This window comes from Malaclemys terrapin, chromosome 24 (genome assembly GCF_027887155.1).
Source record: "Malaclemys terrapin pileata isolate rMalTer1 chromosome 24, rMalTer1.hap1, whole genome shotgun sequence".
Classification (NCBI taxonomy): domain Eukaryota; kingdom Metazoa; phylum Chordata; order Testudines; family Emydidae; genus Malaclemys; species Malaclemys terrapin.
The window spans coordinates 17,554,895-17,572,046 of NC_071528.1; the positions used below are offsets into that span (position 1 = coordinate 17,554,895).

At 41.9% G+C, this 17,152-nt stretch overlaps 1 protein-coding gene across 1 annotated transcript; it reads left to right on the forward strand.

The window, feature by feature from the left end:
• Window positions 1–209: 209 nt before the first annotated feature.
• Window positions 210–14,216, forward strand: CALR3 (calreticulin 3). Its single transcript, XM_054013344.1, has 9 exons — window positions 210–396; window positions 2,231–2,332; window positions 5,662–5,865; window positions 6,660–6,754; window positions 9,430–9,639; window positions 10,637–10,750; window positions 10,835–10,978; window positions 12,613–12,705; window positions 13,929–14,216. Exons 1-9 carry the CDS (start codon window positions 210–212, stop codon window positions 14,094–14,096), a joined length of 1,317 nt encoding a protein of 438 aa, XP_053869319.1. The 3' UTR covers window positions 14,097–14,216.
• Window positions 14,217–17,152: the final 2,936 nt, after the last annotated feature.

The window sequence follows — 17,152 nt, forward strand, 5'->3', positions numbered from 1 at the left end:
TAGTCCGCCCGCGCGCCTTCACGGCTCTAAACCAATCAGAGCCCTCTCCAGCATGAGGCGCGAGAATACGAACCAAACAGCCCCTGAGTTGACGAGGATTTGGACCAATTAGCGCCTGCATTGGCGTGAAGCGCGAGGGCAAGGACCAATCAACTGTGACTCCGTCGTGAGGCTCGAGGGCGGGCAGGCAGGCAGACAGGCGCCGGCAGATGAGCTGGCGACGGCGTTTGGTTCGGTTACAGTTGTTCCCGGGCTGCGCGGGTGAAGACTGCTTCCCTGCCGGGGGAAGCGGGATCGGTCCAGAAATGGGGCCCTTGGCCCTCGCCCTGCTTTTCTGGGCAGCGCTCAGCGCCGCCCGCGCCGTCGTGTATTTCCGGGAGCAGTTTATGGATGGAGGTGACGAGGAGGGAGGAGATCGGAGAGGGACTGGGGAGAGCCCTGTCAGGAGAGGGGAGCGTGACCAAGAGGTTGGGTAGATAGGTGGCGATGAACCTGTGTGGGGTCACTGGGGAAGTGCCCGTTGATGCCCCCAGGTCACTGTGGTATGTGAGTCCTGTGGGGAAAGGGCGTTTCCGAGTGAGATTAAGGGTAGGGTTGCCAATTTTCTAATCACACAAAACTGAACACCTCTGCCCTGCCTCACCTGTGAGCCCCCCCCCCCGTCTACGCCCCCTCCCTCACTTGCTCTTCCCAACCCTCACTCACTTTCACTGGGCTGGGCAGGAGGTTGGTGTGTGGGAGAGGGCTCCAGTGTGGGGCCAGAAATGAGGGGTTCAGTGCATGAGGGGGCTTCATACTGGGGCAGAGAGTTGGGGTGCAGGAGAGGGTGGGGGATCTGGCTGGGGAGGGGTGGGCTCTGGTTTGGGGCCAGGGATTAAGGGTTTGAGGGGCAGGAAGGGGCTCTGCTGGGGCCAAGGGGTTTGGAGTGCGGGAGTGGGCTGGGGGCTGAGGTTCGGGCTCCAGCCGGGCAGTGCTTACCTCAGGTGGCTCCTGGTCAGCGGGGCTAAGGCAGGCTCTCTGCCTGCCCTGGGTCCGTGCTGCCCCTGGAAGCGGATGGCACGTCTGACTCCTAGGCACGGGACGAGCAGGAGGCTCTGCATGGTGCGTGCTGCCCGTGCCCTCAGGTGCCACCCCTGCAGCTCCCATTGGCCGTGATTCCAAGCCAATGGGAGGTGCGGAGCCAGCACTCTGGATGAGGGCAGTGCACAGAGCTTCCCTGATCGCCCCTGCAGCTAGGGGCCGCAGGAACATGCCTTCCACTTCCGGGAACTCTGTGGGGCCAGGGCAGGGAGGGAGCCTGCCTTTGCACTGCTGACTGGACTTTTAACGGCCCAGTCAGCAGTGCTGACGAGAGCTGCCAGGATCCCCTTTCGACTGGGTGTTCCAGTCAAAAACAGGACACCTGTCAACCCTAATTAAAGGGGATGTCCAGGGTGGGGAATTTCTAAGGCCATGAGAGTTGGCTGCTGAGTTTCCTGCTGAGTGAACAGAGAACCCCAGGTTGGGGAGATGTTTTTACAAAGGAGTGATTCCTAGGGGATGTGGGAAGAGTCTGGGACTCTGGGAGAGGTCCTGGATAAATAGATAACTCAGTTCAGCCCTTCTCAGCACACGGAAGGGGTTATTGCACAGGATGTACTGGCTCCAGATTAGAGGCAGCAAACTTGTGTCCCACACCACCATATTAAGCAGCCTCCTGTCTTAAATACACCTCACGGTGTTCTGCTGTGTTCAGTTCAGATTCACTTCACTGGGAGACCAGATCTGTCACTTCTGGCCCTTTGAGAAGTTGCTGAAGACACTTTTACCCCTTGATAGTGGGGGCCTATCAGAATTTGCCCCCACTTTTTTTGCTTTCAAAATTTCACTCAATTCTTTATAAGTAGTTTCACCTTTCTTCCCCTGAAATAAATGCTTTTTTTTTTTTAAAAAGTGAGTGTGAACAGTCCATTACTCTTCTGCCATGAGTGCAGGGGACTGGATTAGATGACCTCTTGAGGTCCCTTCCAGCCCTATAATTCTATGATTCATTTACTCTATAATAACAAAAGGTAATAATGAGTAAGGGAACAGATTTAATTTTCAAACTTCTGAGGAGTTTTTGTATATAACAGTATGTTTCAAAAAGATTTTTAAAATTTGAAAAAGTCCTTGTCTGTGTCATTTTAATTCATTTAGTAGCCTAAATTTTTCTATTGGTATCAGATTACTAATATTTAATATTTAACAGTTAAATGGCAAGACAGATGGATGAATTCTCAATATAAATCCGATTATGGGAAATTTAGACTAACAGCTGGGAAGTTTTATGGAGATGCAGTCAGAGATAAAGGTTTGTGCATTTCATTTAAAATGTGTTATTAGAACTACATACATTGTTAATAATTGACATGGTCTTCTTGAAATGTTGTCCTCTTATGGCTTCCATGACTCTGTCTTCTCCTGGTTCTCTTTCTACCTCTCTAATCTCTTTCTTCATTGTGTCCTTCAGATGATCCTCCTCATTCACCTTCCAGCTTTATGCGGGGGTTCCACAGGGCTCTGCCCTTGATCTCTTTCACTTCTCCCTTTACATCTTATCTTTTAGTAATCTTATCTGCAAACATAAATTCAACTACATCTGGTGACTCTCAGATCTACTTCTCTACTCCATCTTTATCTCCTGTACAGACTAAAATATCAATCTGTTTCTCTGACGTCTCCTTGTCGATGTCTAGATATCGGCTCAAGCTCAATATGGCTAAAGCAAAGCTCCTAATCTTTCATCCAAGCCATTCCTTCTACCTCCTTTCTTGACCACTGTGGATGGTGACAGCATCCTGTCTGTCGCTCACTCAAGCCCCTAACCTGGAGGTCATCTTCTGTATGGATCTCTCTGTAGGTCTTCACATCCAAGCTAAATCTTACTGATTTTTTTCTGCATAATATAGCTAAAATACATCCACACAGCTAAAACTTTTGTCTAAGCTCTCATCTTGCGTCTTGATTACGGCAACTTCCTTAACAAATGCAGTGTTGCCCTGCTCATATCCATTCAGAAAGTTGCAATAAAGATAATGTTATTACCCCATTGTTTTGACCATGTCAACCATCTCTTCACGTCCCTCCACTGGCTCCCCATCTCAGTCACATCAAATATAAGTTGCTTGTTTTGACTTTCCAGGTCCTGCATATTCTGTATCCGCTCTACCTATCATCTCATTCACTATCAAGCTGTTGACTCTCACTTCTGATTGGCCCATGATGCCAGCCTCCATTGCCCACTTGTTAAATGTTTAAATAAGCACGTTTGTGTTTTCTCCCATGCGCCCCCTCACTCTTGGGAGGTGCTTGTATAAACATCTGCAAAGCCACCTTATTATCCACATTAAAAACCCTCCTCAAAACTCTCCTTTACTGTGATGCCTACAAAAAACTTGACAGTGATTAGGCTGCTGGTGTGCTGATACCACTGCCTATCATGCTGACCAATATTGTCTCGTTTCCTTGTATTCCTCTGTTTGTATCCATCTGTTGTCTCTCCTCTTATATTTAGATAGTAAGCTTTTGGGGGCATGGACCATCTTTTTTGCTCTGTGTTTTTACAGCACCTAGCACAATGGGGTCCTGGTCCATGACTAGGGTTCATAGGTCCTCTGGTAATATAAATAAATAAAAATAATAAGTAATATAAACCCACATGCATTCTCACACATTTAGAGATTTCATAAATAAAACTGAGGAGTTTCATATAAGACATTATAAGGCTTACATGAAATCCATAAAGTGCTTACATACTAGAATGACAGAAACATCTAAGATAGGTACCATAGAAGGAAAATATAAGAATGGCTATATTGGGTCAGAACAAGGGTCCGTCTAGCCCAATATCCTGTTTTCTGACAGTGGCCGGTGCCACATGCTTCAGAGGGAATGAACAGGACAATTTACTGAATGATACATCCCCTGTCTGGCAGTCACAGGTTTAGGAACACCAAAAGTATGGGGTTGGATCCCTGACATCTTGGCTAATTGCCATTAATGTACCTATCCTCCATGAATTTATCTAATTCTTTTTTGAACCCAGTTATAGTTTTGGCCTTCACAACATCCACTGACAATGAGTTCCACAGGTTGACTGTGCATTGTGTGAAACAGTACTTCCTTGTTTGTTGCCTATTAATTTAATAGGGTGATCCCTGGTTCTTGTGTTATGTGAAGGGGTAAATAACACTTCTTTATTCACTTTTTCCTTACTATTCATGACTTTATAGACCTCTATCACATCTCTCCTTTGTCATCTCTTTTCTAAACTGAAGAGTCCCAGTCTTTTTAATCTCTCCTCATATGGAAGCTGTTCCATACCCAGAGGCATTTTTGTTGCTATTCTTGTACTTCTTCCAATTCTAATATATCTTTTTTGAGATTGGGTGACCAGAACTGCACACATAGTATTCAAGATTGAGCATGCCATGGATTTATATAGTGGTGTTACGATATTTTCTTTCTTATATCTATCTCTTTTCTAATGGTTCCTAATATTCTGTTAGCTTTTTTGACGGCCGCTGCATGTTGAGTAGATGTCAGCAAACAATCCACAATGACTCCATGATCTCTTTCTTCAGTAGTAACAGCTAATTTAGACCCCGTCATTTTGTATGTACTATATAGTTAGGATTATTTTTTCCCCATGTGCATTACTTTCCATTTATCAACATTGAATTTCATCTGCCATTTTGTGGCCTAGTCAACCAGTTTTGTGAGAATCCTCTGTAATTCTTCACAGTCAGCTTTGGACCTAACTCTCTTTAGCCATTTTGTATCATCTGCAAATTTTGCCACCTCACTGTTTGTCCCTTTCTCCAGATCACTTATGAATACATTGAACAGCACTGGTCCCAGTTCAGATCTTTGGGGAACCCTGCTATTTACCACTTTTCAATGTGAAACTGTTTTTCCTACCCTTTATTTTTTATATTTTAACCAGTACTGATCCACGAGAGAATCTTCCCTCTTATCTCATGACTACTTAGTTTGCTTAAGAGCCTTTGGTGAGGGAGGGACCTTGTCAAAGGCTTTCTGAAAGTCCAAGTACACTATATCCACTGGATCACCTTTCGCCCCTGTTTGTTGACCTCCTCAAAGATTTCCTCATGTTTATGGATCACTTATGATACAAATTAAAAACATGTTTTGCTGTTTGTTTTTTACACAAATTATTAATTCACATATATTAGGTGCTAACTGGTTTTTGTGATTTAATTTAAAACTGTCTGGTTAAGTCATTTTTTTTGCATGTGATGTTTTGTCAATGTTTAAAATTGGCTGATTTTAATACATCTAGCATTAGTTTGGTGAGGAAAATAAGGCTAAATTCTACTCTTGATTACACATTTGTAAAGCCAAAGTCAGTTTAGTGCCACAGAGTTACTTTGAATTTATAACAGTGTAAATGACAGGAGAATTTGTCCCCTACTTTCAATTTAAATGAAGAAAGCTGAACCATGAGTTTTTGCATCCATCCAGTTGATAGATTTTTGAATCAATATTAATTTATTTGCCTTTACAGAGATGTCCTGCATTCTTATTCTAATATAATTAAAATTAATGATTTTAATAATAGCAGATGAAAACAAAACATAAGTATTGTGTTACCATATGCAAATATTAATGTCTTTATAGGTCTACAAACTAGCGAAAATTCTAAATTTTATGCCATTTCATCACGATTTAAACCATTTAGCAATAAAGGAAAATCTCTGGTCATTCAGTACACAGTAAAACATGAGCAGAAGATAGATTGTGGTGGTGGATATATTAAGATCTTTTCCTCAAACTTGGATCAGAAAAATATGAGTGGAGATTCACAGTATTACATAATGTTTGGTGAGTTTAGTTACATGTGCATTGCTAAAATATTGTCACAATAGCTGCACAGTTCTTCAAAGACAGATCTAGAACTGGTACAGCAAAAGATTTAATACAAGACTTCCCTAATAAGATAAAAATCCTGTGACTGGTCAACAATTCAGCATCTCTGTGGTTCAGATATTTTTAAGCACAAATTGGCAAAATACAAATTGAAATTAGAAATGATTTAACCTTCTTAATTGATTAAGGGACACAAATGAAAGTGTTTAGAGTGTTTTTAGAATTAAGCCAAAGGTCCAGTAAGATTATTTCAGTCATAGGGCTTTTGATAATCCCAATGATGGTCCAAAATTTGCCCTCATATATTCACATGTAACTACCATTAAGTCACTGGGAATTGGACATGTGTATCTCAAAGGAAACTTTAGTCCAAAGACTTATCCGTTGAATAGCCAGTCTGGCACACAGATAGTTCTATCAATATGTCATATGATATAGGCTAAGGGTAACTGCAGTTGGCAGTGGATTTCTATATGATTTTTGCCTGTATTAGGACTGCAGGAGACTCAAGCCCTAAAACAATGTTTGGTTAGTAAAATCAGAATATAATTTTGAAGCAGGTCTAGAGATGGGAAGAGAAGCAATGCAAGCAAAAATGGGAATCCATCAAGTGGCATGTGGAATTGAGGGCTGTCTATTGGCAGTAAAAAAAAAAAGGGGGGGGAGGCGGCAGGAGGAGAAAGACATGATATAAGCAAACTGTATATGTATAAAGAAGTTAAGAATAGACAGTGTGAAATTTTTTGTAGGACCAGATATTTGTGGATCTGAAACAAAGAAAGTCCATGTTATTTTAAATTACAAGAGTAAGCCTCATCCAATGAAGAAACGAATCAGATGCAAGGTAAATGCTAGAATATAAAAGTTTTAAAGACTTAACTAATTTCAGGAATTTCATGTTAAAATTCACCTAATAGTTGCATTTAGATTAGTGAGAGTGCTTCTTTAAAGTTAATAATAATTTAAAGATCTGTCATATTAAACACATTATGGAGGCACTAGTTACAACTCAATAGTTAAGTTTGAGTTCCATTTTGCATTTAAAGCAGGGATTCAACCTTATTTTTTGTTTGAAAAATATGCTCCTTCAAGCTTACATCACTTATATCAGTGGTTCTCAACCGGGGTGCATGTACACAGAGGTCTTCCAGGGGGTACATCAGCTCATCTAGATCAATGTTTTGCAACCTGGGGGATTGCGACCCCCCCAGGGGGGTCATAGGATGGGTTTAGGGGGGTTGCAAGTGCAGGGCTGGCATTGGGGGGTGGCAAGCAGGGCAATGCCACAGGCAGCCCTGCAAAGCTAAATTATATTCTTCGGCACAAGCCCCAGTGGAGGCTGAAGCATGTATCTTAGCTTCGCAGGCCCCCTGTAGCTTTTAAGTGAGGTGAAACTTGGGGTATGCAGGACAAATCAGACTCCTGAAAGGGGTACAGTAGGACTTTTATATGGAAAAAAAATCTAAAGTCTTTAAAAAAAATTTTTTTTAAATGATTTACTCTTGTTGTATGGTTAACACATAGCATCACTACAGAGCAGACTTCAGGTTGCTTTAGAACAGGGGTGTGCAAACTTTTTGGCCTGAAGGCTGCATTGGGTTTTGTAAATTGTATGGAGGGCCGGTTAGGGGAGGGGGTCATGGTCCGGCCCCCACCTCCTATCTGCCCCCCACCTCCCCCGGACTCCAAACCTCCCTGTTCCCTGACATTCCCCCCGGGACCCTGCCCCATCCACACACACACACCCCGCTCCCTGTCCCCTGACCACCCCCGGACTCCCATCGCCCCATCCAACCCCTCCTCTCATTCCTGACGGCCCCCCTGGAACCCCTGCCCCATCCAACCACCCCTTCTCCCTGTCCCCTGACTGCCCCCTACCGCTCCATCCAACCCCCCTCTCCTTCCTGACTGCCCCCTCAGGACCCCTGCCCCCATTAAACTCCCTGTTTCCCCCCCCCGACCATTCCGACCCCTATCCACCCCCCCTGCCCCTTTACGGTGCTGCCTGGAGCACTGGTGGCACTACAGCCGCCACCGCCACCACGCAGCACAGAGCACCAGGTCAGGCCTGGCTCTGCAGCTGTGCTGCCTCAGGAGCTCACAGCCCCGCCGCCCAGAGCATTGCCCCCGGCGGCGGCGGGGTGAGCTGAGGCTGCGGGGGAGGGGGAACAGCAGGGGAGGAAGAACAGCAGGGGAGGGGCCGGGGGCTAGCCTCCTGAGCCAGGAGCTTGGGGGCCGGGCAGGACAGTCCCGCAGGCCAGATGTGGGCCACGGGCCGTAGTGTGCCCACCTCTGCTTTAGAACCTTATATTGTGCATTTCTTAGTTTAACATGTTTGAATTTCTAATATAAATTCCTTAACTGAATTTCCTGGATTTGTAATGCTTTCTTTTGGTCAGGGCCGGCTCCAGGTTTTTTGACCCCCCAAGCGGCGAAGAGAAAGGGGGGGGGGGAAAAAAGCCGTGATCGGCGGCACTTCGGCGGCTGCTCTACCGCGCCGCTTCATTCTTTGGCGGCCAGTCCTTCCCTCCGAGGCGGACTGAGGGATCCGCCACCGAATTGCCACTGAAGACCCGGACGTGCCGCCCCTTTCCATTGGCCGCCCCAAGCCCCTGCTTCCTGCGCTGGTGCCTGGAGCCAGCCCTGCTTTTGGTATAGTTACAACATCCCTGTAATGTTTTTCACCCATAAGTTACTGATATGTACTTTCAACCTTAACCCATCTTTGTTTTTGTCTGGGATATAAATTAGGAAGGTATTTTTGGACTGTGGTTGTTTTTTGTTTTATATACCCTTTCCATCACTATCCACCTTATGCTCTCTATATTATAACGCTTCCTATGGCCAAGCCGGGATAGACAGTGCTTACTCTGGACTCCATCAATCCTGCTCTGACTGCCACACAGAAGAGTAAGCCAATAACAGTTCAAAGCTTTCCCTCCTTCCCCTTCATGCCATTTTAGTTTAGAGTCAAGACAGAGACTTTCACAAAGGGGGAAAAAGTTCAGATGTTTCACATTTAGAATGTAGACTCAGTTACTTTTTTCTCTTGCTGCTTTTTCAAATGATCAGATATATTTCTGACTTTAACAAAGATTTTTAATTAAACTTTTTTATCTTGCATAATCCTGCAAACAAATTATAATGCCAAATTTATGACAACAGTCATTTCAAAGGCAAGATTTAAGATGCCATTCACAAAGTATTGTCTTTACTGCAGGTCTAAGCATGAGAAAATGGCTATAAAGGGAGAAAGCTCTTATTCAAACACATATATTCAAAAATAGCAGGGGAAACGTACAAGATTTCTGGCAAATTAGATTGCTTTTTGTATAAATATCTTTTCATGTTTAGCCAATATAAAAGTCCTTGGGAGTTTTTCTTGTTTGAGCCTGTTTATGATGGATTTTCTGCTGTAATGTGATTCTGATGCAATACTGGTTCTAAAAGCTACATGTTTTAGTGGTACTTCTAAATGTTTTCTGCTGCCATTTAACTTCCTTTCTTTAAAATTTATAGGTTGATGGATTCACTCATTTATATACACTAATTTTAAGACCAGATCAGACTTATGAAGTAAAAATTGATAATGAAATCATTGAATCAGGCAACTTAGAAGATGATTGGAATTTCTTGCCACCAAGGAAAATAAATGATCCTACAGCAAAGAAACCCAAGGATTGGGATGATGTACCCCAAATTGATGATCCAAATGATGTCAAGCCTGAGGTGGTTTCTTTTTCCTGAATATTCCTCTGTCCTGTATTTTTGAGGAAGTACATAAATGTCAGAAATATCGGATTATTTCATTATAATTGAACCCAGATTTGTTACTACTGTTCATATCATCAGGTAGAGCTACTTCCAGTACACAGTGAAATTGAACCTGGAGAAACTTCTCTGGGCTAAGGTGTTCTCTGTGCATAGCAGCTGCATGTCATGGAAATATGATTATTTAACTCAGAAGTGCTTTGCAAGGACCCTAAACTAGGAGATACCCGGCTCCACTGCTGCACATCTCTGTACCAAAGTTGGCCTGTTATCAAGGCTAACAGAAAGTGCCCAATCCATTTCTCAGATATATACACTATGTTAGTAACTGAAATTTTCTTGTCATTTTAAAAATTACATGACCAGATGATGAGGGTTGCTTATATGAGGAGAGGATCAGATTGACTTTAATGTGTTTTGGATTAGACCTACAGTGAGTTGCCTTATCATGTTAATTACAGCCCAAAACAATTAACCCTCTGTTAGCCTGTTTATATGAGCAATCTTCAAAGGTTCAGATTGGGTAAACATGCATAATGAGGTTAGGATTTAATCAAAAGCCCCCTCCAGGAAGCCCAACTTCTAACAATTCAGGACACAAATGACCAGGACAAGAGATTGAACCCAACTCTCTGATTTGGCATTGCCTAACACTACACTAGACCACCCCAAGCTTTAACCATAAATCAAGGTTCTAAATATACATTTTAATATTTTCTAGTTTTCCATTTTTGTCCAGATTATGCAAAGAGCACCTTTATATCTACTGAATTGGCCAGTATGTGAGGGTTTCCTTTTCCTGAAAAGGAGATCATCTGTTTATTCTATTAAAATTATATGATAAAAAATCTTTCACAGCTGAATTGTTTGGGGAAACAATATGGCATCTTGCCTCATAGTAGGAATATAAAGCCCAGATAATTTTACTTCCTTTATCTTCTGGATATTTTTAAAGGATTGGGATGAACCTGAATACATTCTGGATACTAGTGCTGAAAAACCTGAAGATTGGGATAATGCAACAAACGGAGAATGGCAACCTCCTATGATCAAGAATCCACTATACAGAGTATAAATCATTCTATTTATGTATAACCTGTTCAAGTTGACTATTCTTTTGGTGACAGTGTTCAGAACATGTGGTTTGTTACAGGGTGAATGGAAACCAAGGAAGATTGATAACCCAAATTATAAAGGAGTTTGGCCGTGTCCACAGATTGAAAACCCAAACTACTCACCAGACTTCAATATCTATAGCTATGAGAACATTAGCATAATTGGACTAGATCTTTGGCAGGTCAGTTGTTTTTATTATTACAGAAACTGGAAATTAAAAAGCTTCCTGTCCTTAACTATGCAACAATGTGTTCTGCCCTTGCATATACACATCATCTACTTAGTTGGGAGTTGGATCATGCTGATGTTTTTAACATACCCTCATTTCAATAGGTATTTTTAGCCATTTGTTTGAATCATAATTATCTCCAGATGTACTAACAATTGAGGGACATAAACAGTTCTACTCAATTTATAATTTTATAAATGCTGTTATGAAGTATGTGCATGTGCTTACACATTCACAAAGCAAAAGTTTTATTAAGTTTTGTATTCAAAATAATTTTGAGGATTTATAACTTGGTTTTAGCCTGGGAGCAGAGTTGGTCACAAATGACTTTTAAACCTGTATATTTTTTATAGGTAGTGGTAAAATAAATCAGAATGTTTGTTTAAAATAGTTCAATCTTTTTTTCAAGAGCTCCATTTTTTTAAATATAACAGGGGTGGCCAAACTTATTGACCCGCTAAGTTGCATACGATAATCTTCAGAAATTCGAGAACCAGACATGTCTGCCGGGACTCAGGGATTCTGCCCTGCAGTGGGGTGGTGGGCCTAGGGGCTTCAGCCCTGTGGGGAGTGGGGTCTTGGGGCTTCTGCCCTGCTCCTGCTGAAGTCCTGAGCCCCAGCAGGTGTCTCCCACAGGTCTGAAGCCCTGAGACACCCTTCCCCATAGGGCAGAAGCCCCTAGCCCCACCACCTCACAGCAAGACAGAATCAGTCCAACTGCTTTGGATCGTTATCAAGCAGAACCCATCATCAGCATGGAAGCATGTCCTCTGGAATGGTGGTTGAAGCATGAAGGGACATATGAGTCTTTAGCACATCTGGCATGTAAATATCTTGCAATGCCAGCTACAACAGTGCCATGTGAATGCCTGTTCTCACTTTCAGGTGACATAAACAAGAAGCAGGCAACATTATCTCCTGCAAATTGTAACCACCCTTGTTTGTCTGAGTGATTGGCTGACCAAGAATTAGGACTGAATGGACTTGTAGGCTCTAAAGTTTTACATTGTCTTATTTTTGAATGTAGTTTTTTTTGTACATAATTTAACATTTGTAAGTTCAACTTTCATGAACAAGAGATTGTACTACAGTACTTGTCTGAGGTGAATTGAAAAATACAATTTTTTTGTTTTTTTACAGTGCAAATATTTGTAATCAAAAATAAATATAAAGTTAGTACTGTACATTTTGTATTCTGTGTTGTAATTGAAATTAATATATTTGAAAATGTAGTAAATATCCAAAAATATTTAAAATAAATGGTATTCTATTGTTTCACAGCGTGATTAGTCACTATTAATAATTTTTTTTTAATCGCCTGACAGCCCTAACTAGAATTGTGGTCTAAACCAACAAATTTTGTTTAAACAACTGAAGACAAGGCCTTGGATTCTGGAGCCTAGTTCTGCAACAAGAGTGAATTCCTTAGCAAATTCTGCAGCGACTTTGAGGAATACATAGGGCCCTGAGTACAAGAAAATATTCAGTAATATCATCCTGATTAAGTAACAACCAATAAAAAGGAATGAGATTAAAATTATGAACAGGGAACATAAATAAAATGTGATTTTTGTTTTCCATTGCAGGTGAGAGCTGGAACAATTTTTGATAACTTCTTGATCACAGATGATGAACAATATGCAGAAGACTTTGGAGACGACACCTGGGGTGAAACAAAGGTAATGGATGAGCTCTTCACCACCCCACTGCACCCCGCCCATTCTGGCCCCTTTTTGCAGGTAAAAGGGCTGGAATAGTACAAAGGGGTCCTAAAATCTCTGTATCTAGTCAAGGCAAGGATTCCCCTGCTTCAGACACTGTGGAAGATAGCCATAAATGGGGTTACCAGATAGCAACTGTGAAAAAACGGGACGGGGGTAGGAGGTAATAGGCGCCTATATAAGAAAAAGTCCCCAAAAATGGGACTGTCCCTTAAAAACGGGAAATCTGGTCACCCTAGCCATAAGGTTGCCTTCCGTGGACCCCCTCAGAAGCCCTGGTGAAGTGAGTATGCTGGGGAAAGGGTTACAGAGCACATACTGCTGCAAATAATCAAGACTGCACTGCGGCAATAAAGTAGCTCCAACAGGTTGTTGCTAGGAGCCTCTCTGGCCCTTGGAGCAGCCTAGGGTCAAGAGACCACAAAGGTTGCTTAAAGCCCCAAGGAACTTACTTTGATATTTTTTTTCTAGAATAGTGCCAGGCACGTAATCTATGATTCAGTAATTACAATAATAATAATTAGATTATTCATGTACACTCCTGCAATCCCACTGACGTTTATAGGGTTGTACTGAGGTCAGACTTTAGCCCTAAGTTACTAATAATTTAGGGTTTGTTCTTTCTGGAATAAATGTCCTGATTCTGCTGCCTCCTGTGGCCAGCGCAGCCTTACAACAGCCTCCCTATGGCTGCAAATGGGTTGCTCTGCAGCCCAGAAAAGCCATAATGCTGAACACTACAGCCACTCCTCCTCCTGTCCTCCACAAGTTTATTCCTACTTCCAGCATGATGGGGGCAGCATAGAGCATGTCAGCCCTATGCAACTTCTACCCTGGGGACAGTTTTCCTTCTGGCTGTTGAAGCCCCTTTTGCTGCTGAGGGCTCTATAGGGGCCAGGGACAGAATCTGGCCCCCTGTATTCTTGTAGCAGATCTTCCATTTTAAGAAAACAACCAATAGTTAAACAAACATTTGCTGCTAAAGTATAATCTATGTGTGTAGTTTGGAAAGATGTTCTGTAAGGAAGTTTAGATGCCCATTAAAAATAAAGGCCCTTGCAATTCCTCTATTGGCAAACTCCCTCCTATTGACTTCAATGTAAATTCAGTACACAGAGGGCTGGCAGAATTGGACCCAAAATGACATTTACTGTGAACTGACCTTTTCATTATTTCTTCAGGACCCTGAAGAGAAAATGAACATAAAACAGACTGAAGAAGAAAAGAAAAGGGAAAGGGCAAAAGAAGAAAAGCGTTTTAGGGAAAGGTTTAACAGGAAGGTAGAAAAGCAAAAAGAATCTGGAAAAACTAAATTGAACAGGATAACTGTGAAGAAGGAGGATCTTTAATTCTTATTTAAAAAGACTTCAAAGAAATCTCTAAAGTTTGGCTTTTCTCTAATTTGTTGTATAGAGGTTCAGATGTATTCTTAATAACTAATTGAAAGTAATATTTAAAACTTCCTCTAATAAAACTTTGTTAGAACGATTCATTTTTATGAGATTTAAATATATATTTTTAGCACAGGAAGATGTTAAGAAAAATGTTTCCTGTAAATAGAACATGGAATTGAAAGAATTCAATAAAAAAAACCTTATTAAAATATATTAAATTACATATTTTGTTTTTGAGTTAGGATTTGGTATATATTTCTAAAAGAAGGGCCATTATATTTCTCTTGATGCTGTTGGCATTCAGTATGTTCCTCTGCAGTGAGAAGTCTTGTAACCAACCTCTTTGGCTCTAGACTGTTTTATCTTTCATCATTAAAATTAATGTAAAATACACGCAAATTGTGTCGTGAAATTCTCCCTTCATCACAAAATTTGTATCCAATGTTGTACCCATGTTGGTCCCAGGATATTAGTGAGTCAAGGGGGGTGAGGCAATATTTTTGATTGGACCAACTTCTGTTGGTGAGAGAGACAAGCTTTTGAGTTTACACAGAGTTTGAAAGCTTGTCTCTCTCACCAACAGAAGTTGGTCCAATCAAAAATATTACCTCACCTGCCTTGTCTCTTCATCACAAAAGCTTTTTCAAAAATTACTTTTTTCAAAGACAGCATTCCTGATTTGTGAAGTATATGTTGCTACATAACATTGTACAAAGTCTTAATGAAGAAAGAAGGCTTGAAGAACTTCCATAGTAATTATGCTTGTCATAGTTATAGGGCTAGCTGCTTCCCTGGCCCCTTTGTAGTATCTCTATGTACACCTTCAGACATGCCAGGCCTCATGCCTTCTGGGAGTGGAATTTCACAATTCTTCTATTCCTAGACCAGGCCTTGGGTTTTAGAACCCTGTGTACTGTACTGTTCTTCCCCTGCAGGTCCAACTTAGTTCAGCCTACAGCTCTTCCCTTTCGGAGTCTGTGACCAGTGATATACAGTGATGAAACACCTTTCTTAAAGCAAAAAATGTATTTATTTTGTTGAAGGAACAAACCTTTTAGAGAAAAGAATTTTAAAATAGTAAAAAGTCTACATGCAAATCTACCTAACTTAAAGGCTTACTATTGATAGCTTACCAATCTGATAGCTTTCTTTGATAGGATAACGAGCCTTGTGGATAAGGGTGAAGCGGTGGATGTGGTATACCTAGACTTTAGTAAGGCATTTGATACGGTCTCGCATGATATTCTTATCGATAAACTAGGCAAATACAAATTAGATGGGGCTACTATAAGGTGGGTGCATAACTGGCTGGATAATCGTACTCAGAGAGTTGTTATTAATGGTTCCCAATCCTGCTGGAAAGGCGTAACGAGTGGGGTACCGCAGGGGTCTGTTTTGGGACCGGCTCTGTTCAATATCTTCATCAACGACTTAGATATTGGCATAGAAAGTACGCTTATTAAGTTTGCGGATGATACCAAACTGGGAGGGATTGCAACTACTTTGGAGGACAGGGTCATAATTCAAAATGATCTGGACAAATTGGAGAAATGGTCTGAGTTAAACAGGATGAAGTTTAACAAAGACAAATGCAAAGTGCTCCACTTAGGAAGGAAAAATCAATTTCACACATACAGAATGGGAAAAGACTGTCTAGGAAGGAGTACGGCAGAAAGGGATCTAGGGGTTATAGTGGACCACAAGCTAAATATGAGTCAACAGTGTGATGCTGTTGCAAAAAAAGCAAACATGATTCTGGGATGCATTAACAGGTGTGTTGTGAGCAAGACACGAGAAGTCATTCTTCCGCTCTACTCTGCTCTGGTTAGGCCTCAGCTGGAGTATTGTGTCCAGTTCTGGGCGCCGCATTTTAAAAAAGATGTGGAGAAACTGGAAAGGGTCCAAAGAAGAGCAACAAGAATGATTAAAGGTCTTGAGAACATGACCTATGAAGGAAGGCTGAAAGAATTGGGTTTGTTTAGTTTGGAAAAGAGAAGACTGAGAGGGGACATGATAGCAGTTTTCAGGTATATAAAAGGGTGTCATAAGGAGGAGGGAGAGAACTTGTTCACCTTAGCCTCTAAGGATAGAACCAGAAACAATGGGTTTAAACTGCAGCAAGGGAGGTCTAGATTGGACATTAGGAAAAAGTTCCTAACTGTCAGGGTGGTTAAACACTGGAACAAATTGCCTAGGGAGGTTGTGGAATCTCCGTCTCTGGAGATATTTAAGAGTAGGTTAGATAAATGTCTATTAGGGATGGTCTAGGCAGTATTTGGTCCTGCCATGCGGGCAGGGGACTGGACTCGATGACCTCTCGAGGTCCCTTCCAGTCCTAGAATCTATGAATCTATGAATTGCCTGAGGTAACCTAGGCAGGTCTAACTTCTTCAAAGTGGTTCCTTTGTCTCAGTTCTAGCTCTCCTGAAGAACCCTCTCCTGAAGAGTGGCCCTTTTAAGCCCTATTATAGGCTTTTTATTCTCCTGCATTTCTAGACTTTGACCCTTCTGGTCAAAACCAGTAATGTTAGGCTCAGCTGGCAATCAAGCCAGAGTCCTCGGAGCCAGTGGTTCTGGCATTGTCCCTTAACAGCCCTCAAGTGTTTGCTGAGGAGTGACTAAGTAAAGGCAATGTTGCCTCATGTATAGAGCAGGATTCTCTTCTTGGCTCTGCTACTAGCCTGTGGGTAACTTTGGGCAAGCCATGTCACTGCTCTGTGCCTCAACTTTCCCCATTTGTAAAACAGGGATAATGATACTGACCTTTATAAAGTACTTTGAAATCTACTGATGAAAAGTTCTAGATAGAGCTGAATATTATCTTGAGCTATTCTTTTCCTCTCTGTTTGTTTTTCTTGACAGACTCTTGTCAAGTTAAACTTATACTGTCCTACACCCCAATAACCAGGCCAACATAGCAGCATGGCTCTTGCTGTTTCTATGGAAAAATTGCTACATGTAGCCAAGTTATAAATCTTTGCAAAATCTTAATTTAAACTTACTTAGTAGAG

Bases quoted from the DNA above. Each gene is read 5' to 3' on its own strand.
- CALR3 (XM_054013344.1), top strand. From the start codon at position 210: ATGAGCTGGCGACGGCGTTTGGTTCGGTTACAGTTGTTCCCGGGCTGC. The intron at 2,333-5,661 runs GTTTGTGCATTT...ATGTCTTTATAG, and splicing joins AGATGCAGTCAGAGATAAAG to GTCTACAAACTAGCGAAAAT. The intron at 5,866-6,659 runs GTGAGTTTAGTT...AATTTTTTGTAG, and splicing joins ACAGTATTACATAATGTTTG to GACCAGATATTTGTGGATCT.